This window comes from Heterocephalus glaber, unplaced genomic scaffold (genome assembly GCF_053883595.1).
Source record: "Heterocephalus glaber isolate CG9 unplaced genomic scaffold, H.glaber_assembly_v1.0 deba00001479, whole genome shotgun sequence".
Classification (NCBI taxonomy): domain Eukaryota; kingdom Metazoa; phylum Chordata; class Mammalia; order Rodentia; family Bathyergidae; genus Heterocephalus; species Heterocephalus glaber.
Window position 1 is genome coordinate 10,122,785 of NW_028258316.1, and position 25,522 is coordinate 10,148,306.

General features: G+C 38.4%; 1 protein-coding gene and 2 pseudogenes across 3 annotated transcripts in view; 2 read left to right on the forward strand and 1 right to left on the reverse strand.

The window, feature by feature from the left end:
* Positions 1–25,522, forward strand: part of Scai (suppressor of cancer cell invasion) — a 173,691-nt gene that overhangs the window by 135,569 nt on the left and 12,600 nt on the right. For 2 of the 3 annotated variants that reach the window (XM_087182759.1, XM_004849384.3), the window contains exons 14-17: positions 2,210–2,291; positions 15,650–15,722; positions 20,013–20,186; positions 20,374–20,474. In XM_087182759.1, the coding sequence (XP_087038885.1) occupies positions 2,210–2,291; positions 15,650–15,722; positions 20,013–20,186; positions 20,374–20,474 (430 nt within the window). Of the gene's footprint in view, positions 1–2,209; positions 2,292–15,649; positions 15,723–16,433; positions 16,575–20,012; positions 20,187–20,373; positions 20,475–25,522 lie in introns of all 3 variants that reach the window. The other variant, XR_015439742.1, reaches the window with a different exon arrangement.
* On the reverse strand, positions 3,744–4,637 carry LOC106009751 (splicing factor, proline- and glutamine-rich pseudogene; annotated as a pseudogene).
* Positions 16,571–19,988, forward strand: LOC147826083 (NOP protein chaperone 1 pseudogene; annotated as a pseudogene).

Sequence of the window (25,522 nt, forward strand, 5' to 3'; positions counted from 1 at the left end):
TCCAAAGAAATGATAATATGTCACTCAGTAAAGTAAATATCAAAAGATATCTACACTCCCATATTCGCTGTACCATTATTCACAATAACCAAGATATAGGAACAACCTAAGTGTTCATTGTGGTACATGCATGCATCCTCACAAATCAGAATATTTTCCAGAGAAGAAAAGAGAAGGAAATCCTGTCATTTGTGATATGTATGAACCAGACAGAAAAAGATAAATACTGCTTGATTGCACTTATATAGAGAATTTTAAATACTCAAATTCATAGAAACAGAGTGGAAAGGTGCTTACCAGGGTCTGGGATTGGGGAAAATGGGGAGACTTGGGCAAAGGATATGACCTTTCAGTTATGCATAAGTTCTTGGGATCTGAAGTACAGTATTATGATAGTTAATAATATTAGATTGTTTACTTGAAATTTGCTAAAACTACTATCTTAGTTACTTTTCTTGTTGCTGAGACAAAGTACCCAACACCCACAAGATAAGGGAGAAAGGGTTTATTTTGACTCATAGTTTGTAGATGTTTCAGTTCATACTTGCCTAGTTCCAAGGCAGGGTGGCATGGCATAGGGGCATCCCAGAAAAGAAGCAATCCATGGTATGGCAGGCAGAAGGCTGCAGAAAGCAGCAAGCAACCAGCCTGCCTGCCTTTCCCTTTTTTCCCATGCAGGCTACCATCCTTTTGGGTGGTGCTATCTAGAACTAAGGCTAATTCCAATCAGTAGACTCATTTAGTACCACACATTCTTTCTCTTTCTTTTCTTTCATCTATCTATCTATTTATTTTTGCAGTATCAAGGATTGAACTCAGGACCTTGTGCTTGGCAGGCAGGTGTGGTGCCACTGAGCTACATTCCCAGCCCAGTACCACACATTCTTAATCCCATTGTCACACACTAAATCCCTCCAGCTCCAAAAAGCCCCACGTATGATCACCTGAGGCTTTGGGGGGACATTTAGATACCAGCCATAACAACCACCCTCACGCATAAACTTGCACAGAGGGTAAGTATGTGGGGAGGTGCACCATGTATTAATTTGATCACTGGGGATCACTGCACAATGTTTGTGTGTGGAATCATGGGGGACGCCTTGAATATGTAGTTTTTGTCATTAGAAAGAAAAAATATATGTGAAATATATTGAAGCTTGATATTGCTCAGTGAAACATCATTTCATATATTTATTTTACATTAATATTAATATTCAACTGGGGAGGATGCCAAAGCAGAAGGATTATGAGTTTGGGTCCAGTCTGGGCTACATGGCAAGTTCAGTACCCTGTCTCAAAAAAAAATTAGTTACACATAAACACATTGTCCATTAAGCCATGGGAAAGCACATGCTCAACAAAATACTGGCCTTCTACAGCAGTGGTTCTCAAATGCATGGTCCTGAACTTTAGCCTTTGGGGTCAGTAGATCTTCTGTGGACCAGTGAGTTTACTTGTCCAACAGCAGCTCAAGTGACTTTGATTCTAATGTCCAGAGGAAACATAAGGGATAATGGAAGTTGTTTTCCTCCTTACTGTCTATAATATTAACGTATAGCTTGAAATAAAAAATATTTAAAATAGGTTCAGAAAATGAGGACTCATTGAAATACAGATCTGAGTATGCTATTGTATCTTATTTTCTCAGCATTCTTAGAACTTTTAAATATGAAGCATATAGCTGTATTCTGACTTCTGAGCTTTTTTGCTGGACATTTAGTCATTTTTAGCTACATAGATTTCTCTTATTTATTCTTGAGAGCTTTTTGGAAGTTCTAGCAAGGGAGTATAGCTACTCGTATACCCTTGACTGAGGAAATGGTCTTCATCCATCAGGGGTGGCCGTCCTCTTTGAGGGAGGGTGCAGCTTTGGGAGGGGTGAGGAAAGAAGGGGACACCTGCCTAGCCAACCAGATGAGCTGAATCAACCCTGGTGATACATGGGGTGACAGATGTTGCATTGAGATCACCCTCACATCTGTATTTTTGAATAACAGTTGTCTCTGAACTTTTTGTTTTTCAACTAAAACCAACTTGACTGTCCCAGTAAATAGTCATGTTTTTGTTCTTTGCTTAATTAATCTTTGTTTTTCTCTCAGTGATCTGATGGAAAGAAACTATGAGCAGACCAAAGTGAAGAATAAGATTTCTGACACTTTAGCCACCATGGTCACATAATTCCTCATTGTTGTTGTTGCTGTTTCCTCAGCCTTCATCCTGGTGATCTCTACCCTTTCACAAGGAAGCCCCTGTTTATCATTGTGGATTCCTCCAACAGTGTTGCATACAAGGTGAGGGCTCTGAGAGCCGTGCACGTGCGGACTTCCTGGCACCACTCCAGGGGTACCCACTCTTAATGTGTGCTTTTTTATTTTGCTTTATTTTACAGTTTGTATTTAGTGTTCCTTTGCTTTTGAGGTTGTACATGCTAGTTAGAATCTGGTGCTAGGAATAGAAATGAGAAGAAAGCACATGAATTGACGTTCTGTAGAAAATAATAAATCCTCCTACAGCAAAAAAAAATTCAAAATTTCCAAGATCTCTGGCGGGAGGTTTATTTTTGTTATATAACCCAGAACAATGTCTTTTTGTAGAAGTAGAAACATATGAGAGAATTTTATTTTACAGTTTTCAAACATTTTCCTCTTCTGCACAATGAGCTACTATAGTTTAAGCGAAACTTCTTTTTGCTTTTTGAGACAAGGTCTAGCTGTGTAGCCCAAACTGGCCTCAAACACACAGTGATCCTTCTGCCTCAACCTCCTGAGTGCTGGGATTATAGGTGTGTGCCACCATACCCAGCTTAAGTGAAACTTCTATTTAATGTTACTCAGTGATAGTGTTTGAATATTGATATATTCTTTCTTTTTTCTTTTCAGATTTTTAAATGTCTTTATTAATGACAAATAAGTTGTCCATTGCTCTTTGCAATCTTTACTTACTGGTTTTCTAGACAAAGCTCACCTAGACACTTTGTAAGTTTGACAACATGTGGCTTTCCTTCTTGGCTCATGCTTGGTTGATGTCTTGAAAACAAACTATCTTGTTCATTCCAATATAAGCCAACATTAGTCATTCTTAACCATGTTGCTTCCCATCATGAAACCACTCATGGTTTCTGGTGGAATTCCAGGATAAGTGTCATAACCTATGCTGCCGCCACCACCTAGAGGTGGAAATTTCAGGCCTCTTGAGCTATATGGATCTCTCATGGTCAGTGTTCCTCTGCCACCCATTCTTGTTTCTCGCCCCCCCCCCCCCCAGATCCATGTAGACCATCGGCTATAACTTTCCTCTGTTTGGCATCTTTCTTCTTCCATCTCATGTTGGCAAATCAACTCTTCCTCCCTTTGTTCCTTCTCTAATCTCAATTGTATTTCTTTATATTTCTGCCTGCCTGCCTGCCTGCCTGCCTGCCTGCCTTCCTTCCTTCCTTCCTTCCTTCCTTCCTTCTTGAGACAGAGTCTCACTCTGTAATTCAGGCTGGCCTTGAACTCACAGTGATCCTCCTACCTCAGCCTCCCATGTGGTGGGATTATAGGCATGTGCCACCACTCCCAGCTTTTGCATTTCTTTCTTTTTTTTTGGTACCGGGGATTGAACTCGGGTCCTTGTGCTTGCAAGGCAAGCGACAGAACCACTGAGCTAAATCCCCAGCCCCAAAGACAATTGTATACTTTTTTTGGTACAAGGGATTGAACTCGGGACCTTGCGCTTTCGAGGTAGGTGCTGGAACCACTGAGCTAAATCCCCGGCCCTTGCATTTCTTGACTGTGTACTTCCATGGGTCTTAATTCTTTGTGGTATCTCATCAAATCTTGATGCAAATGATTTGCCTGATACTCATGAGAGGCATCTTTCATTTCACTTTTCAGTTTATCTTTTGCATCCTTCATATTTTTTCAGCTTGTTTCATTCGTTGTTTCTCCATTTCATCAAAGAGTTTCCATTGCTGAGAATGTTCGTAATCAAATGTGCCATGCTGAGAAAAACAAAGTGGTATTTTCCTCTTCTTTGATACATTGGGCTCTTCTAGGTAATTTTCTCAGAAAGACCATCTTCATCATCCAGTTGTTCAAGTGGTTCCACAGTGACTGGCTGAGGAGATGTCAGTAGCAAAACACTTTCACTGGATCTTTCAAATGTTTCTCTTGCTGCTGCTCTAGAAGCAAGTTCAACAATGCCTTTTCCTGTAGCTCATCTATGATCATCCACAATTACAGTAGCCCTTTCAATAGGGCCAAACTGGCTGAACCGTTTTTCCAACAGTTCATGGGAAGCATAAGGTAAAAGGTTATGAACAGAGAGGGCTGCAGCAAGTGTAGCAAAATGAACTTGAAGCTGTGTACTTCTCAAGGGTGTGTCTTCAAGTTCAGCTTTGGCAATTCTGGCCAAGGTTCTAGGTTCAAATTTAATAAATTTGAATCCTTTGCCTTTATTGTTAAAAACCTCTCCTGGTTTTTCATATTTAGCAGTCTTTTGAATTCATCCTCTGCAGTATCAGCAGGTAGATTTCTAACAAAAACCTGATAAGACTGAGTATAAGTTTTCTGTCCAGGCCTCCTCAGGAGAGACAAGTTGCATTTAAACCCCTCCAAATCAAAGATGTTTTCCTTGCTGTGGCTGCCTGGGCCTATTCAGGGCTTTGGACCACCTGGCATCTTGCCACATGTGAGTGGCCCCACACTGCTCACAGTGGGAGGTTGCAGATCTACCTGGCCTGCATGGGAGTCAGAATACTATTTCATGTACACATAATTTTTAAAAAATTATGCCAATCCAGAAAAAGATAACACTGAATACATTGATTGCAAATATATGTTTTCCATTTTGTTTTCATGTTTAGTTTCACTTTTTAAAATTATACTCTAAGCCAGGCATGGTCGCACACACTTGTAATTCCAGCACTTGGGAGGCTGAGGCAAAAGGATCATCATGAGTTCAAGGTCAGACTGGGTAACATAGTGAGTCCAAGGCCAACCTGGTCTATTTAGCAAGACCTTGTCCCAAAATATTTTTATTTTAATTAGTTAATAAAATTTAATTTACCTCTGAATTCAAAGAACACCCAACCCACCTTAAATTTTTAAGAATATTTCCCGCTACCCATTTTCTCAGGTTTAATATTACAGGTTTTGATTTTTAGAAAATTAGCTGTACAGTATACTTTCTTAACTCGTGAATGTCTTTTTGTTGTGAGAGATGGGAGAGAATGAGAGGCTGCTGAAGGAAAAGGCTTATTGCTTACCCTTCTTAAACTTACAAAGACAGAGTGGGCAATGTGTGTCTTCACAGGACTCAGAGGAAGCATTCTGTGACTTGGTCAGTGAAAAACACTCATTGTTAGAGTTTGATGTTGGACATAATGTGTCGATATACTAGGTCACGTAAAATATATAATGTGACCTCATATGCATTTAAAGTATTTTATTTCTCTCAACTTGATTGGACATTACTGTATGCTACTTTTCATGTTATTAAGAATGTCATTCATTGTATATCTGTTATGTCCAGAGCACTATTTGAAAAGAGAATGAATATTAGATTCTGCTTCTTAAAAATACCATTGTGTGTAATTAGAAATTTACTTATTCAATTATCCATTATGATTTTTTCCCTTAAATTCTTTTATTGGTACATTTTAGGTATACAGTACATTTACATTTATCATTGGGAACTTGTACCTTTGCATGATGTATCTTGGTTCTTATTTTTTCCCCATTCCCTACCCTCCCTTCACCCCCTCCACCCTTCCCTATTTACAAAGACTTTGTTTCCATTTTTTCCTTTTCTCATGATTTTTCCTTTCCCTTCTTTCCTTTCCCCTACCCCTCCCACTTCCCATACCCCTTTGGACCTTTTCTTGCTATTTCACATTATCAGTTATTCATTTTAATCCTTATTTACACTTTCAGTTTCTATTTGGAAGCACAAGGACCGGAGTTCAATCACCAGTACCAAAAAAAAAAAATACAAAAAAAGAAAAGAAAAAGAAAAACTATTTGGTATTTACACATGTGTGTCCTCTTTATTTCACTTAAGAGTATGGCCTCAATGTGCATCCATTTAGCTATAAACGTCTCTAGTTTCTCAATCTTTATGGCTGAGTAGTACTCCATTTTATAAAAAAAAACTACATCTTCTTTATCCAGTTTCCAGTTGATGGGCACTTGGGCTGTTTCCAAGCTTTAGCTATTACAAACTGTGCTGCTCTTAACATGGATGCACATAAATCACTGTGGTGTGATTCTTTTAATTCTTTTAGAAAGATACCCAGCAGGGGAATAGCTGGGTCAAATGGGACCTGTAGTCTTAGTTCTTTGAGGTATCTCCATACTGATTTCCACCGTGGTTGCACCACTGTGCACTCCCACCAACAATGGAGAAGGGTTCCTTTCTCCCCACACCCCCTGGGCCAACATTTGTTATTGGTTGATTTCATGGTAGCAGCCATTCTTTGTGGAGTGAGGTGGAATCTCAGTGTTGTTTTCATCTGCATCTCTTGAATGACCAGTGATGTTGAACATTTTTTCATATGCCTATTTGCTGCTTTTACTTCTTTGTTTGAGAAATGTCTGTTCATTTCAGATGCCCATTTCTGAATTCGATCTTTAAATTTGAGGGGTCTGATTTATTTCAGTTCTTTATATATTCTCAATAGTAGTCCTTTGTCTGAGGTACAGCTGCTAAAAATTTTTTTCCACATTGTAGGTTGTCTCTTAGCTCTGTTGGTGGTTTCTCTTGCAGTGCAGAAGCTTTTTAATAAGATGAGATCCCAGTTGTTGATTCTTTGTGCTAGTTCCTGTGCTACTGAGGTTTTGTTCATAAAGTCTTTTCCTATGCCAGTGTCTTCAAGAGTTCTACCTAACTTAAGTTCCAGCAAGTTTAGTGTTTCTTTTTTTGTTGTTGGTACTGGGGATTGAACTCGGGTCCTTGCGCTTGCACAGCAGGCAAGGAAACCACTGAGCTAAATCCTCGGCCCTGTTTCTGTTTTAATATTTAGATCTTTGGGCTGGGGATTTGGCTCAGTGGTGCCGCTGCCTGCCTTGTAGGCTCAGGGTCCTGAGTTCAATCCCTGGTACCAATAAATGAATATTTAGATCTTTAATCCACTTCGATCTTAGTTAAGTGCATGGTGATAGATATGGGTCTAGTTTTACTGTTTGGCATGTTGAAATCCAGTTTTTCCAACACCGTTTATTAAAGAGATTATCTTTCCTCCAGTGAGGATGGTTGGCTCCTTTGTCAAAGATGAGGTGACTGAGTATATACATTATGATTTGATTCTATATTTCACTGTTCTGATGCTAGGACAACTGTGGGGTGATAGGAAGGGTCATTTGTGTTTGTCTACTTTTGGTGGGCCATGCAATGTCCCTCCTCTGAAGAGTTAAAATTGTATAGAGTGTAATGTCCCCACAAATGAACAGGGAGCCCCTGTACAATAGGCAGACCCCACCATGGCACAGATCAATTTGGTCTTTTAAAAAATTACTTTGACTTAATGCATCCAGTTTGCAACTGAAGATCTCTGTGGTAGCACATGAAAATTACTGATATATACTTTTTCCACAAAAGTGTATGAAGAAATCTTTTTTTCATTTTTTTTGAGACAGAGTCTCCGCTATGTACTGGCTGACCTCAAACTCACAGCGATCCCCCTGCCTCAGCCTCCAGCATTGTAGATTACAGGTGTGCACCACCACTTCCCCCAGCCAAGAAGCCTTAAAACTAACATTTTGGAAGTTTATAATAAAAAAGAGAATTAAATGACTGCCTTATATTGCACTTGCACATGCACATGAGCACGTGTGTGTGTGTGTGTGTGTGTGTGTGTGTGTGTGTGTGTGTGTGTAAAACCCAGGGCTTTCTCACTGAACTACATCCCTACCTTTTTTTGTAGTTGTTGTTAAGATAGGATCTCACTAAATCCCTAAGTTATCCAGGGTGGATCCAAACTCAAACTTAACGATCCTCCTTCCTCAATCTCCCAGTGCACTGGGATTATAGGCATGCAGCCTGCCTTGATGTATTATTCCTTTCCCTTCTTTTTTGTTTTTTTTGGGTTTTTTTGATACTGAGGATTGAACTCGGGTCCTTGTGCATGCTCAGCGGGCAGCAAAACCACTGAGCTAAATCCCTGGCCCTTTTTTGTTTGTTTTTTAAAAATTTTTGTCCCCACTGTCTCCTCCAGGCATTGACTGCCTTGCCAGTCTCCCCAGCCTGAGCAGACCTCACCCTCTGCCCGCACAGTGCCTCACAATTACAGATACTTAATAAGGGCTGGGCATGTACCTCAGCGGTACTGTACTTGCCTAGCATGCTCAAGCCCCTGGTTTGATTCTCTAGCACCACAAGCAAAAAGGCAACAACCAAAAAGTTCTTAATAAATGTATGGTATATGACCAAGTAGGATTCATCCAAGGGATGCAGGGGTGGTTCAACATATACAGATCAATAAATATAATACACTATATTAACAGAGCCAAGGACAAAAACCATATCCTTTCAATAGAAGTAGAAAACGCGTTTGACAAGGTCCAACACCCATTCATCATAAAAACCCTACAGAAAATTGGAATAGATGGTCTTTATCTCAATCTGATAAAAGCCATCTACAACAAAACGAACAGCCAACATCATACAAAATGGACAGAAACTGAAAGCTTTCACTCTAAAATCGGGAACATAACAAGGATGTCCATTGTCACCACTCTTATTCAACATAGTTCTAGAAACATTAGACAGAGCAATCAGACATGAGAAAGAAAGACAAGAAATGATGATAGGAAAGGAAGAAGTTAAATTATCATTATTTGCAGATGACATAATACTCTACATAGACAACCCTCAAAGTTCCACCAAAGGATTTCTGTACTTAATAACCAAATTCAGTAATATAGATGAATACAAAGTCAACACTTAAAAATCAATAGCTTTCCTATACACAAATAACAAACTCACTGAGAGCAAATTAGGGAAACCACACCTTTCACAATAGCATCCAAAAAAATGACATACCTAGGAATCAGTCTAATGAAGGACATAAAAGACATTTACATGGAAAACTATAATACTCTGAAAAAGAAGATCAAAGAGGGTATCAGAAAATGGAAAGATATCCCTTGTTCTTGGGTAGGAAGAACCAATATAGTGAAAATGGCCATACTTCCAAAATTGTTATACAGATTTAATGCAATCCTGACTAAAATTCCAACAGCATATCTCCCAGAATTAGAAAAAGCAGTCTTTAAATTCATTTGGAACCAGAAGAGACATAGAATACCTAAAGCAATATTTGGCAACAAAGGCAAGGCAGGGGTATTGCAATCCCTGACTTGAAATAATACTACAATGCCACTGTGATTAAAAAAAAAAAAACAGCATGGTACTGGCAAAAATACAGACCTAAGTCTCAGTGGAACAGCTTAGAAGATACAGAAACAACTCCAGACACTCAACCACCTTATCTTTGACTATGGAGCCAAACACCTTCCCCGGAAGAAAAGACAGCCTCTTAAATAAATGGTGCTGGCAAAACTGGCTTTCCACATGCTGAAGATTGAAACCAGACACATATTTTTCACCATGCACTAACCTAAAATCGAAGTGGATCAAAGATCTAAATATTAAAACAGAAACACAAAATCTGCTGGAAGATGGAATAAGGTAGAACTTTCAAAGACACTGGTGTAGGCAAAGACTTTATGAACAAAACCTCAGTTACATAGGAACTATCACAAAGAATCAACAACTGGGATCTCATCTTATTACAAAGCTTTTGCACAGCAAGAGAAACCATCAGCAGAGTGAAGACAGCCCACAGTGTGGGAAAAAAATTATTGCCAGCTGTCTCTCAGGCAAAGGACTAATATCTAGAATATATAAAGAACTCAAACCAGACCCCCCCCAAAATTTAAAGGCCCAGCCCAAAAATGGGCATCTGAAATGAATAGACTTTATTCAGACAAAGAATTAGAAACAGCAAATAAACGTATGAAAAAATGTTCAACATCACTGGTCATTCGAGACATGCAGATTCAAACAACGCTAAGATTCCATCTCCAGAAAGAATGGCTCTTATCAAGAAATCAAACAATAATAAATGCCAGAGGAATTGTGGGGGAAAAGGAACCCTTCACCACTGTTGGTGAGAGTGTAGAGTAGTGCAACCACTGTAGAAATCAATGGAGATTCCTCAAAAAACTAAAACTACAAGTTCTCTTTGATCCAGCTATTTCCCGTCTTGGCATCTTACTGAAAGAGTTAAAAGCATCAGGCCAGGGATTTAGCTCAGTGGTTCTGCTGCCTGCCTTGGGAGCGCAAGGTCCCAAGTTTGATCCGTGGTACCAAAAAAAAAAAAAAAAACAACTTACCACAGCGATCTGTGCACACCCATTTTCATAGTGGCACAAGTTGTAATAGTTAAATGTTGGAAACAGCCCATATGCCCATCAGTTGACAAATGGATAAAGAAGATGTGGGGTTTTTTAATACAATGGCGTACTACTCTGCCATAAAGAAGGATGGGCTTAGCTGGTGATTTAGCTCAGCAGCACAGCTCCTGCCTGGGAAGCACAAGGTCGAGTTTGATCGCTGGTACCAAAAAAAAAGAAAAAAAAGGGATGAGCTTGAGACATTTATAGCTAAATGGATGTATCCTAAGGACATACCTTTCAGTGAAATAAACACAAGTTTAAATATCGCATTGTTTCTCTGGTGTGAGAAACCAAAAGTGGAAATAAGGACTAATGTATAATGGATGTTGGGAAATGGGAAGAAAGTGTTCAAATGGGAAGGGGAACAAGGGAGGGGGAGAGAGAAAGGAAGGAAAGGACAAGAACAAAATGTAAAAATCGAAGGGAAAAATGGAAACAGCTTTTTCATATAGGGAGGGGAAGAGGGCTTCAGGGGAAGGGGAGAATGGGGAAAAAGGCAGGAAATATGTACAGATGCAAATTCTCTATGATGAGTGTTATTATATATATATATATATATATATTTAAAATGTACCAATACTTTGCTTAGAAAAAAATAAATATATGGTGAATGATTAAATTGAAGGCACTGTTGTCCTTATTTTATACTTGATGAAACTTTATGCCAACTAAGTACATTGCCTAATGCTTCCAGCCTGTCTTTCTTATCCAAAGCCCATGCTTTTGCTACAGTTAGGAGAAAAAGAGATAGTGCTAGTCACTACTTAAAGATATAAAAGAGCTCATGCTGGCTCATTCAGAAGAGCAGAATGATCGAAATGCCAAGATCTGTGAATTGGTGAATATTTTAACTCTCGGGTTTCTAGTAGGGTTAGAGTATCCAAGTTGACTGACCTTTTCTGACCAGTAGTATGGTCTAATGAAAAAATGCCCTTAGTAATTTTGGGTAATGCTTCTTGAAGTTCTGCTTTCTTTTCCTTGGAAGAATAAAGTCCTCTTCAGCATTTAAATATTTTGACATATCTGGATCTCTGCCAGTGAGAATGACTCACATTTGTTGAAAGAGGCATATTTGTCTAAAGAGCCTCATCCTGAAGTATCTGACTGATGTGTGTAGACTGCTATAGTCTGTTAAGACATTTACTATAGTCATAAAAGCTGTTCAGCCTCACTCTCTCCATTTCTTTCTTGCTGCATTGAAAGGCCTTTTAGTGTTCTACAGTTCTTCAGAGATGGAGCTAGGTTTGGTTTAACCTGTTGGGGTTTGTTCAACTATTTGAATTGTTAGATTGTAATTTTTCATTACTAGTGGGAAATTATTGGCCATTATCTCTTTAACTACTGACTCTACTCAACCCTCCCTCCCATTTCCTTTGGAACTCAGCTTTAATGTTTGTATTAGTCCTTGTGCAGGTCCTAGGTTTGATTCTCCCAGCATTGCAATCAATAAGTATATTGGACATTTACGCTGTGTTTCATACATTTCAAAACCTCTTAATATATTTTGTATCATTTTGTTTCTGTGCTTGAGATTTATATAATTTCTTCAGGTCCAGCTTTAATTCACAAATTCTGTCTTCAGTTGTGTCTATCACATTATTAAATCCATTTATTTAGTTTTATGTTGGTTATAATATTTTTCATTTATACAAGTTCTGTGGTACTTTTTCAGGTATTGTTGTTTTTTATGGTTTTCTATTTTCAGTCTTGTTCATTTCTTTGAATTTAATATTCATACTTATTATTTATTATCTCTCTGTTTCCTAAACCTGAAATTCTATTTTGCTGTATAAGACATAGATTGTTATTTTTGTGCCTTCCAGCATATACTTGATCAGCTCAGCTCTATCATTATCCTTAAAATTGTTTGTAGGAAAAAAAAAATTATTTGTATGAAGTTCAGGACACCCTCAGATGAAGTTACTTTACTCCAAAACGGGTTTGCATTTGCTCGTGCCAAACGCCTGAAGGCACTTCTAGTTTGGGACCTTGTTTTGGGGATCACTTAGGTGGTGGAAATTTGGGCAGCAAATCTTAAGGAGAGCCGGCTTTTAGTGACAACTTCAACAGCCACTTTTTTGTAGAAGCGGCTATAGTGTGTCACTTCAACTCAACTCCAAGGTAAATTTCCTTGCAGTCCCATGAGAAGTGGTTGTAGGCAGAAAACAGATATTAAGTTTGGGTCTGGTTATCATCATACTGAGGGCAAACCCTTCAGGATTCTACTCTAATGTGAATAGGTCTTCTCTTAGATTCCTATCTTGAGCATATGGTAAACTCAAACACCTGTGCCATTTTCCAGGTGAGGCCTTCAAAACCTACATTCAAGTTGCTAGATTACCTCAGGGCAACAGTAGCCTGAAATCTGTTATTTTCTCCTCTACTGGTTTGACTTCAACTCTCTGATATCTCACCATTAGCAACCTCTGGATTCAGTTCATTCCTCTTATTTTCCAGCCACAGCTGACCTCCTCACCCCAGTATTGTGTGTGTGTGTGTGTGTGTGTGTGTGTGTGTGTGTGTGTGTGTGTGTATAGGTATAGGAATTGAACCCAGGGCCTTGCTGGTTAGGCAAGCACTCCACCACAGAGCTACACCTCCAGCCTTCATTTAATACCCTTATCTAATTTCATGACTTTAATTATTATATCTATGCTGACTACTATCAAATACCTTATCTGCAGGCCAGACCTCGCTCTTGAACTCTTCTTAAACATCATCTGCTTATGCCACAATCTCTAAGTGAAAACTTGACTGTAGAGATTGCAAACTGACAATACCCAAGGCAATTACCATACTTCCACCTCCATCCTCCCCCATTTTAGTTAGTGGTTATTAAGCTTTTGTAGTTGCCCCAGCCAATATCCTGGTTTTCTGCTTGGCTTTGTATTCTTCCCCTTCCTTCCCACATCCTTTTCAGTCATCCCTCTTGACTTTTAACTAGATATCCAAAATCTCGTTACCTCTACTGCCATCCATCTTGTCCGTCCTACCTTCGTCATTCACCTGACTTACTGGAGTAGCTTCCCAACTAGTCTTCCTTCTGCCTTTGTGCCTCTAGAAGTAAGTAGTAAGTCAGCTATGTCCCTGCTCTACCTAAAATTTCCAGTGGCTCTCATCTCAGAATAAATGCCTTATTTTTCTGCTTACATATACCCACCCTCCCCCGGGCATCTCTGATCTCTCTTGCTATTCTTCAGATTGTTCAGGCTCTTTTCATTTTGTTTCCTCAGCCTTGAATCCTCTTTCAAAGGTACCCACTTGGTTTTGGATGTATTTAAGCAAATGAAGCTTGTTATGTAGTCTTCCCTAATTGCCCTATTTCAAATCACAAAACTGATCTCATGGTTCTGAGAACAGGAGGAAATTATGAGATTTTTATTGGAAATAATAAGAGGAAAAAATTTGTGATAGTTGTCTATTGCGAGGGCATTCTTAGCAAAAAATCCAAACTGTGCTCCTTGCCCTGTGCTTACATCAATAACCATAGCATGAGAAAGGGATTGTTTCACAGGAAGTGAATTAAATAGTTCAAAAGGAAACTGGTTATCTTGCATTTTTATTTCTTGAAGAGCTGTAACTAACTTAGTGTAACCTTGATAAAAGTCTTCCTGCAAGGAAGAGTCTTTATCTCTCTGTTCTCATCCCAACCTCTTATCTTTTGCTCTTATATTTTCTTTTATATTTCTAGGCTTAACCAGCTGCTTCATTAATCAGCTACAGTATTTGAATTAGCTCTTTTACCCAGTCCTATCGTTAGCCTAGCTGCTCAGCCTATTCAAAATAACTAAACTAAGCTACTAGTCAGGAGAGTCTTCTAGATCAAAAAATAACTCATTATATTTCATGATTTTTATTGTAATTATTTTACATTTAAGTCTTTTTATCATTTTTTTTTTTTTTTTGAGATGAGTTCTTACTATGTAGCCCATGCTAGCCTTGTGCCTCAGCCTCCTTCTGAATGCTGGGATTACATGTAGGCATGCTCCACCATGCCTGGCTACATTTAAATCTTTGATGTATTTTGAATTTATCCTAGAATATGGTGTGAAATACGGAGAATACATATATGTAATATCTTTATTCTAGATGGTTTTTCAGTTTTTCCAACCAATTTGAGCTGTCATCATTGTTATATAGAGAGAAGTCCTAAATATTTTTGGGGTCTAGTTCTGGATTTCCATTCTGTCTGATTAGTTTTCTGCCTGCTCTTGTGCCAGTGGCATATATTTTGAAGTATGAGGCTTTCAATTAGGTTTTAAAGTCTAGATGAGTGTAGTCATCCCCCTCACTGCCTTTTTTCCCTCCAGTTTTCTGATTAATCCCATTTTCCCATATGAACTTTAGAATTTCTTTTTTCAGTTGCAGAGTCTATTTTTATTGAGGTTGGTTTAAATTTCAATAAATTACATTTTAAAATGGATTTCTCTCCAAAAACAATGCTTTCCCATTTGTTGAAGCTTTCATTTTTTGTTTGTTTTTTTGTTTTTGGTATTGGGGATTGAACTTGGGACCTTGAGCTTGCGCGGAAGGCTCCGGAACCACTGAGCTAAATCCCTGGCCCGAAGCTTTCATTTTTAAAGTTGTGTGTGTGCACACACATGTGTTTCATATGCAGTTTATTCTTAGGAGTTTTACCTTTCTTGTCATTTTACCAAAGCGTTTATGATTTTACTTCTCCTGTAGATCAGCCTTAATCCTTAAAAGGATACTTTGCTTAATTCTTATTGTAAATTAACGCATTAACATTCTAGTGTTACATGGTGCCCTGTGTGAGCAGTTACTGTGATCCTCAGTAAGACTTGGATCCAGTCTTCTCATACCAGTACATCACAGTTTGGAACCTTTGTGACTGAAAGCCAAATCCTAGATCTTGGAAAGTTTATCCTGGAATATACAGTATATGTTCCCCATTGGGGTAGCCTCTTGGTAGACGGCCAGATGACCTCTCCTTGCAGCATGACAACCATACATTTGCTTATAAAAAGCAGTACTTCTCTTAGTAAACTTCACATTTGTGATAGCCATTTAGCAGTCCTATATGCATGGTAATTGGATAGAAATGGTATATGTGCAGCTGCTGCTGTTTCTTCATCTGCTTATGTGTTAACCCAGTCAATCTGTGCACTAGTCATATACTGTGGAAAATTACTAAGTAACTACCATTGGTCAAATCTTTAATGAAGATTTTAAATTCTTATGTATTACAGAACTTCACAAACTTGTTTGGACAGCCCCTAGTCTGCTTACTTTCTCCTACGGCATATCCAAAAGCTTTACAAGGTATGTCTCTTGGTGCCTGTTACTGAGTAGGATATGAATGAATGCTATCTATACTTTGAATAATCTTGATATTTGTTTTTCCCTCCCATAATGATTATGCGTGGATTGATGGTGTTTACTGTGGCAGGTGTCAATCTGAAATATGTCCAGAAGCCTTGCCAACAACCAGACTTCCTTAATGTGCTACAGTTAGGCATTGAGATAATTCCTCCTTGAGAGAGGTGGTTTAGTCTCATGCTGTAGGGAACTCATGATTTATAAATTTGAAATTTTGTTTTACAAGTGTTTATTTTGATTTGCTTGTCATATCCATGTAGGCTGATTTTCTTTATCTTTGATTACATATTTTAGGCATCTTTTAAGAGCTTAAGATTAGTACTCTAGGATTACTCTCAGCCTATGCCTAAGAGTTAGGATAACCTACTGGCACAACTTAAAGGGATTCCTTTTCTTTCTTTTATTTTTTTTCCCTTTTGTTTTAATTCTTAAGTAAGAGAACCTCTTCTGAATCTGCCAGAGACACAAGTTAGTGTTTGGGTCATTTCTCTAATGTCTGAGAATTGAAAGACTTTTTGTTCTTAGTGATTGTCCTTAATAGGTAACACATAAAACCTAATTCTAACTCCCAGTCATTTATTAGAATACTGAAGAGCCTTCACACTGTTTTAGCAGTACTTGTCACTGTTTCACTATCTCCCTAACTGTGAATAGTGCTGATGTCTCTCTGGGAGATGGCATATTACTGCTACTTCCCAGCCAGAAGTCCTGTCTGCTGACATAGTTTGACACAGGAAGTGATGGTCAGCATTTGAATGCCTGAGAGAAGCTGGAGACTTTCACCGTTGTTTTAAGGTAAGTTCTGCTGTTTAACAAGGAAAAACCATATAGAAATTCTAAGTTCATATATTCAAACGCCAAATTACTAAGGGATAGAACTTACCTTCAAACAACGGTAAAATTCTCCTGGGATTTTGTCATCCTGTTGTCATTTCTGGAGGAGTGTAACCCCTTCTAACTACTCAGTGCTTTTTGCTCTCAATCTGTCCTATGATGACATAGCTTTATTTTAAATTACATGGTCAAGTGAGTTAATACCAAGATTACTGGATCTGAAGCACTATTGTGTGGAGGCAAAAAGCACAGACTTTGGACACAGATCGAATGAATTTGGGTCTTGACCTAGCCACTTACTAGCTGTGTGACTTTGAGAAGTTACTCAGCCATTCTGTGCTTCAATTACTTCATCTGTCAAATGAAAATAATCATACCTACCTCAGAAAATAATACTGGGTACATTAAAAAGTATTCCATATGTGCTATCATTATTATTAGTGTGCATATTTGTAATACATGTCCTTAACACTTTTCTGGTTCAGTATCCTATATTTGTGCTGTAGAGCTTAGACCTCAAATATCTTAAATGAGTTGTTTAGTTACATAGATTCAAATTTCCCTTGTGAGAAAGGTGGAATTCATCCAATGGCATTGTTGTTACCTCTTCAAAAACAGTTGCCTCTCCATCTGGGCACAAAACTAAAGGTATTTAAGTAATTGGAATGTCAGATAAGGTTCCTGCACTTTGTATATCTAAAGCCTATAGTTCTGTCATTAGGTAAGACTTGCTTTATTTGCTCAGCACAGTTATTCAACACTGATTTTCCAGGCACTGTGCTAGGCACCAAGGTGAGCACTCTAACCTGGTAAGACTCAGTTATATTTCTCCCAGAGCCACAGTCTAGTAGAAGATAGAGACAGCCTAACAGGCAAGTACTGTAAGTGGTACAGTGTTTCATAGGAGATGACACAGGAGCACACACGAAAAGTTGAAGTGGGGGATGAGACGATGTCCAGTGTGGCCATACAGGGCATGCAGAATAGGATGGGGATGAAGGGTGACTGAATACCAGTGTTCCAGAGAGAAACTGCATGTGCAGTGACCCTGAGATAAGAGAACCTAGGGGCCACTTAGAGAAATTAAAGTAGCTCCTTCTAGCTGAAGGGTATTGAGTGCCTGAATGATGAAAAGTTTTCAAGATTTATTATGTGATTTAGTGGGGAACAATGGGGAACCATCAGGATGTTAAGAGGGGAGAATTCAGTTATCCTTATTGAGAATGGAACTGAGAGGAGCACAGATGGAAGTAGGAAGATGGTGGTGGCCAGAGCTCAGACAGTGACTATGCAGTTGGCTTCAAAAATCCTCAGCTCAGTGAACTAGTAGTATTGTGATGGGCTGGGCATGGGAGGGAGATCAAGGAAGCAGGAATGCATGTCAAGTCTCTGGCACCAGTAGAAATAATGAGATTTGACGAGAAGTCTATTTGTGAGAACTTTGTAAAGGGGATAGAATTTGCTTTCAATTGTTGACATGTTGAGTTTGAGATACCTTTGAGAGTTAAATTAATGTAGGAGTCTAGATCAACCCTGCCTGATAGAAATGTAGCATGAGTATCCATTTTTGGGGTGGGGGGTGTTGGAGCTGGCTGGATTAAATCCAAGGCCTTCACACTGAGATACATCTCCAGCCATCCCTTGCTTAATTTTTTTTAAATTTTGAGACAGGCTCTTGCTAAGTTACCCAGGGTGGCCTCAAACTTGTAATCCTCCTGCCTCAGCCCCCCAGAGTGCTGGGCTTATAGGCATATCCCATCATGCCCAGCTAGTACCACACTTTAAAAATTAAGAAGTTGGGCGTGGGAGTATTTCCAGACACCATGGGACGGCATTCCTAGAAGTGGCGCTTGGTGGGCTGTGTGGTTGTGGTCATCACAGGAGGAAATCTAGCTGGCTTCAGATTTATGGAGGTCCACAGCAAGTCTTGTGCAAGCCCAAGTTCTTCGTCTCCCATCCAGCAGTGCTCAAGGGTCTCATTGTCTAAAGAGCTGCTGATTGTGGGCAGTGGCCAAGGAGGTACATGAGACAATTTACTTATCAACTCCAAGCCTAATTCCAGAAAAACAGCTACTTTTCAGACTGTTCAGACAGAGAGGAGTCCATTACTAGGCCAAGATCAGAACTTTTTCCCACAGAAAGCTCAGGCAAGTGAAAAGCTCAGAAAACAAATAGAAGGCACTCCCTCTGGTCATTTCAGTATCAATGAGACTCTCAGAAAAGTTATACAAATGGATATGACCTTATTTGAGATGAATCAGGCAGATTCAAAAGAAGATGATAGTTCAGGAGAGTTCCTAATACAGTTCAGAGGACAGTTCAGTCTTAGGACAAGGATGAGAATATCATCATTGATAACATTAAACTTCCCAACTCAGAAGGTAGAAAAGCAAAATTGAAGTTTTGGATTGTGTTAGTGTAAATAAATAAAAGAAAAAATTCACTCATTTAGAAAAATAAAATAAAGGAAGTCAAGCATAGTAGTGCATGCCTTAATCCCACCTACGTTGGAAGCTGATACAGGAGGATCACAAGTTCAAGGCTACCCTGGGCACTTTAGCAAGACCATGTCTTAAAACTAAGAGAAGGGGGCCGGGGATTTAGCTCAGTGGTTTCGCTGCCTGCTGCTCAAGCTCAAGGACCCGAGTTTGATCCCCGGTACCAAAAAACAAAAAAACTAAAAGAAGGGACTGAGAATGCAGCTCAGTGTGAGGGCCCTGGATTCATTCAATCCCCAGTACCATTGAGGGGGGCGGGGAGAGAACTATTAGCAATATGTATTCTTATACTAAGGTTTTGAAATCCAGTTTGTGTTTACAGAGTGTCTCTAGGCTGCATGCACATTGAGAATAAGGAATCAGTAGACATATAAATGATAATTAAAATCCTATGTGCAGGGGCTGGGGTAGCTCAGTGGTTATCCCCGGTACCAAAAAATAAAAAGAAAAAAGAAAATGTTGATGATGATGGTAAAGTTTAGGCAGAGAAAGAGCAATAAATAAAGGAGAATGAAGAAAATCGGCAATTCTACTACTCTTTAGAGACTTCTATCTCGGACAGACTATAAGTCAATGCTTGTCATATTTGGATAAAATTTGTTAGTTGGGGATAGTAAGGAATGTGTTTATTTTTCCATCTCTCTTATGTTTACTGGGCTCTATCTTAGAGAAGGCAATGTGCATGGAGTATATTTCTGTAGTTTCATGGAAAGTTTGCACTGTTGAATATGTTTAGTGATACCACTTTTTTTTTTGTTTTAGTGATATCACTTTAACATTACCAGCAAATTAAAATATTCCTCATATAAATCTCTTACCCCTCTTAAAACTGTTATCTATCTATCTATCTATCTGTCTATCTATCTATCTGTCTGTCTATCTAACATATTTGTTATTGCAGATCAATCTCAACGAGGTAGCCTCTTCACTCTCTTTTTGAACAATCCTCTAATGGCCTTCCTGTTTGTCTCTGGATTGTCGAGCATGCGTAGAGGTCTATGGGAAAAGTGCCAAGAATATCTTCGGAAAATCAACCGTGATATTGCTCAGCTACTGACCCATTCACGTTCAATAGGTACCCTACTAATCTAACTGCACACTTAACAAAATATAGTATAATGGCTTAAAATAGTTAGCTATTTTAAATTGTTTGAGTCTTTAAAGGTATTTGACCCAGGCAGGAAAGTCAAAAAGGCTTTCCTGAAGTTGCCTCCTCTTTGAAACAAAACCTCCTTTTACTGTCACCTTTTTCCTCATTGCAGATCAGGCATTTCTCCAGTTTTTTGGAGATGAATTTCTTCGCTTACTTCTCACAAGATTTATCTTTTGTTCAGCGACCATGAGGATGCACAAGATTTTTCGGGTAGGCAAAGAATATTACTCAAGACCAGTTTTGCTATTTTAGTTATTTAAGAATCATGTATTATATTTTACTTGTATTGAAAAGTTTAAATAGATCTAAAATGTTTAGAAATGAATAAAATATAAAGATCGATAATATGAAGACACATCCGAGTGCCTACTATCTTGTTCAAGATCATTTTCCTTTCTTTTGAGACCCTCTGTAGGTTCTCTCTGATCCTGTCTCCTTCTAAGGATGCAGTTGCCATCCTGAATTTTATCATTATTATTATTTGTTTTGCTTTATAGTTTTGTCACACATATTTGTATTTTTGTAAACATATGAAATCATCTATATTGCTTTTTTCCATCAAAATTATTCCTGAGATTAAGCCATATTGATAACTATAGTCTTCATTTGTCTTGACTGTACATCACAAATTATCAATCCAGGTTGTATTGTTATTATTATTATAGAAATGATGCCACTGGTATACAAGATTTTCTCTGGAGATATGCCCAGTAGGTGAGAGGATATAAGCACATTTAACTTTATGAGTTAATAGCACAGTGTTTTCCAGAGTGGGTCCCTCGGTTTACCCTCACACAAAGAGTATGTAAGAATGGCAATTACTCTTAGTTTTCCTTGCAACATTTATTGCCATTGTACTTTAAATTGTATGTGACCTGGAAAGTGTAAAGTAGTAAGTCATTGTGGTTGTAATTTTCATATGCACTCAATATCACTATAGAGGTTGAGCAACTTCTTCTAAGTCTTATTCTGTGTTCCTCTTTGTATAGATTATTTTCAAGTCTTTTGCTTGACTTGATAGTTTGGTTTCCTTCCTCACATTCTATGTTTTGGTTTTTTTGGGGTTTTTTTTTTTTGGTACCGAACTGAGTTTGGGATCGAACTCAGGACCTTGTGCTTGCCAGGCAGGCACAGCACCACTAAGCTAAATCTCTGGCCCTCTATGTATTCTTGTATTACACAATGTAGTTCATTGAGGTTTTAAAGATAATGTCCGTTATGTTTCTTCTGTAACATTTGAGGTTTTTCCACTATTTACATTTGAAAAAGTTTATTTTTTAATTTTTATTTTTTTTGGTACCAGGGATCAAACTCGGGTCCTTATGCCTGCGCAACAGGAGGCAAAACCACTGAGCTAAATCCCCGGCCCCTAATTTTTTTAATTTTTTGGTACCAGCTATCAGTTTGCAAGGCAGGCGGTGGAACCACTGAGCTAAATCCCCGGCCCCTTGAAAAAGTTTTTTAATTTTTTGTTTCAAAACACTACCTCTTTCCATTTTATTATAACTATAAAATGTAAAAGAATTATACAGTGAACGCACACACAGTATTCTAGGATCTACAGCTAACATTTCAATATATTTACTTTCTCACATATTTGTCCATTTATCTTTCCCTCTTTCATCAGTTCATCTTACTTGTCATGAATTTTGAAGATAATTTTGAACATAGATAGATTTTTTTTTTTTTGGTACTAGGAATCAAACTCAGGGCCTTGTGCTTGCCAGGCAGGCACTGCACCACTGAGCTACATCTCCAGCCCTTGTTTGCATCTTTGAGACAGGGTCTCATTATGTAGTCCAGGCTAGCTTTGAGCTCACTATATAGTACAGGATGGCCTCAAACTTCCAGTGATCCTCCTAAGTGTCTCAAGTGCTGGGATTTCAGGTGCACACCACTAGCCTGCCTGTTTTTATCTTTTTTTTTTTTAAGGGAAAGTTTACATACAGTAAAATGCACAAAACTATAAAATTTACCATTAGCTGAGTTTTGAGGAGGAAGACACCTGTGTATCCCATTCTCTATGAAGTTATACCACATAACATTATTCCAGAAAGTTCCCTTCATATACCTTTCCATGATTAGTTGGTCCACTAATCATTATCCCAGAGGCTACCACTCTTTTGCTGTAAATTACATGGATCTGAATTTGAATCACACAATTTGGACTCTTGCGTAAACCTTCCTTGATCAAGTATATTGTTCTTTTTGGTACTGAGGATCGAATTCAGGACTTTGCACTTGTGAGGCAGGCACAGAGCCACTGAGCTAAGTCCCCGGCCCCCTCAAGTATATTATTCTTGAGATTCACCCATGGTGTTTTATGTATCAGTAGCTTATTCCTCTTTGCTACTGAGTAATATTCCATTCTCCAAATGTACTACATTTTTTTTAACAGTCTCCTGTTGATAAACACCAGAGAGTTTTAAATCATTGGCTACTATAAGTAAAACTGCTTTCCATTATAAATAAAAAGGCTTGTATAAGTCTTTACATAGACATGTTTTGACCGTATTTTCCTGGTCATATGGTTGGCATATGTTTAGGTTTGTTAAGAAGCTACTAGAACTTTTTTCTCAAAGTGGTTGTACCATTTTACACTCCCAGTAGATGTGTATAAGTTATTCTACATTCTTGCCAATATTTGGTGTTCTCAGACTTTTCAACTGTGACTATTCTGGTGGTTATGGAGAGTTATCTCAGTGTAGTTTTCAGTTTGTATCACAGTAGTCAATATTGATATTCGCCTTTCATGTGTTCTTTGGCTATCTTTTGGCTATATCTCGTTCTGTGACTTGAAGAAATTTCAACTAATACATTTCTTTTTTCCTTTGTTGTTTGTGTTCTTGTGTGTTATATAAGAATTCTTTGCCTGTCTCAAGGTTACAAAGGTTTTCTTCTACGAGTTTTATGGTTTTAGCTATTACGATTAGGTCTGTGGTCTGTTTTGAGTTAGTTTTTATTTACTGTGTGAGAGGTTAAATTTTTTTTTTTTTTTTTAGTACCAGGGATCGAATTCGGGTCCTTGTGCTTGTGTAGCAGGCAGCGAAACCACTGAGCTAAATCCCCGGCCCGAGGTTAAAATTTTTTAATGTGCCTTAGTTACTTTTGTTGTAACTGAGACAAAATACTTGACACACATAGTTAAAGGAGGAAAGTTTTATTTAGTTCACAGTTTGTAGAGGTTTTAGTCCTGGCTCTGAGGTAATGTGGCATAGCAAAGGGCCATCATAGAGAAACAAATCATAGTAGGCAGAAGGCAGTGAAGCAGCAGCAGCAGACTGCTTCTCCCTTTTATTCCTTCCAGGCTACCCACCCTGTGGGTGGTACCACCCATATCCAGGGTGGGCCTTCCCATTATCTACATCCAGAACTATGCCAAACTACCCAATGGACTGATTTAGTAATCATACACTCTTAATGCCTGCACCATACACCCTAGATCCAGCCACCTTCAAAAAGCCCCACCTATGACTGCATGAGGCTTTGGGGGGACATCTAGACACAAGCCATAACAATATGGGAAAAAAATTTAATATGGCTTCATGTATAATGTAATTGTTACAACACTATACTTCCATTTTCTCCCTCGCATCCTCTGTACTGTGATTCCACACATCTGCCTTTTATGTAGAATATATACTATCTGATAGTTTGTGGTTATTGTAGCATCAATAATTACATCTTTGGGGGGGGGGTTGTGTTGTTTTTGTTTTTGTTTTTGGTACCAGGGATCGAACTCAGGACCTTGCGCTTTTGAGGCAGGCCCCAAAACCACTGAGCTAAAATCCCCGCCCCATCAATAACTGTATTTTTGAAAACTTTTAATGAAAAAAAACCATTTTGGGGTATAAATACCATTTCTGGCACTCTGTATTTCTGTATGCAGATTTAATTTTCCATTTGGTATCATCTTATAACAGAAGAATTCCCTTTAGCACTTCTTGTACTGCAGATCTGATAGCGATAAATTATTTCATTACTTATGTATCTGATATTTTATCTCATTCTAATGATTGACCTTATGAAACATGAGTTATTTAGAAATGTGTTGTTAAGCCCAGTGTGGCACACCTGTAATCTCAGCTACTCCAGAGGCTGAGGCAGGGGGATTGCACATTCAAGGCCAGACTGGGCATTTTGGTGAGACTCTGTATCAATATAAAAAGATTCGGGATGAAACTGAGTGTTCCCTGGGTTCAATACCAGTGCCAAACAAACAAATTTACTGAACCCTAATTACTTTGTTTTCAGAGCATATATACTCTTATTTTAATCCTTTTCAAAAAGTCACATTGGTTTTTAATGTTGTTCAAACTGTATATTTACTGATCTTAACTACTTCTAGTAATTGTTGCAGTGTGTAATGTGTCTTTCATTTTCTTCTAGGTGCTTTTTTCTATTTGTTTCCTTTTAGCTGCTTTTAAGGTTTTTCTCTGTATATTGGCTTCTTATAATTTGATTATGATATACATGCTTGGGCCGGGAATTTAGCTCAGTGGTTCCACCGCCTGCCTCACAAGCTAAGGACTCGAGTTTGATCCCCGGTACCAAAAACAAAAAAACTCTGATATACATGCTTGATGTGGTTTTCCTTGTTGTTGGTTTTTTCCCTGCTTAAGATTCATCAAGCATCTTGGATCTAAGTTTTACAATTAAAAGCTTTTTACCATTGAAGTTTTTATTTTGTTTGTTTTGAGACAGCATCTTGGTATTTAGCCCAGGCCAACCTTGAACAGGCTATGTAGCCCAGGTTGCTTTGAATTTGCAATAGTCATGTCTCAGCTTCCAGAGTGCTAGGATTACAGGCATGTGCCACTATACCTGGCTTTTTCAAAATTTTTTTCTTTCCACTTCTCTCTTTCTGAAACATTAATTACATGTATGTTACACATTGGTCAGGGATTCATTCATTTTCTTTTTTTTTTCCTCTGTGCATTTCACTTTGAACAGTTTCTTTTGCTATGTCTTCAGTTTTTCTAATCTTTGCTTCTGGAGTGTCCGGTTGGTCAATCTTGTCCAATTTTTCGTGAGGTTTTTTTGTTTTTGTTTTTTTGGTACTGGGGATCTAACTCAGGACCTTGTGCTTTCGAGGACAGTGCCAGAACCACTGAGCTAAATCCCCAGCCCTTGTCCAATTTTTCATTTCACACCCTACTCTCCTATCTCGATGGGATTTGTTGTGTAGAATAATTTCATTGTAATGTGTAGTATGTGAGCCCTAGAGAGAGAGGTAAAGGTAATATTTTTTCCTGTTT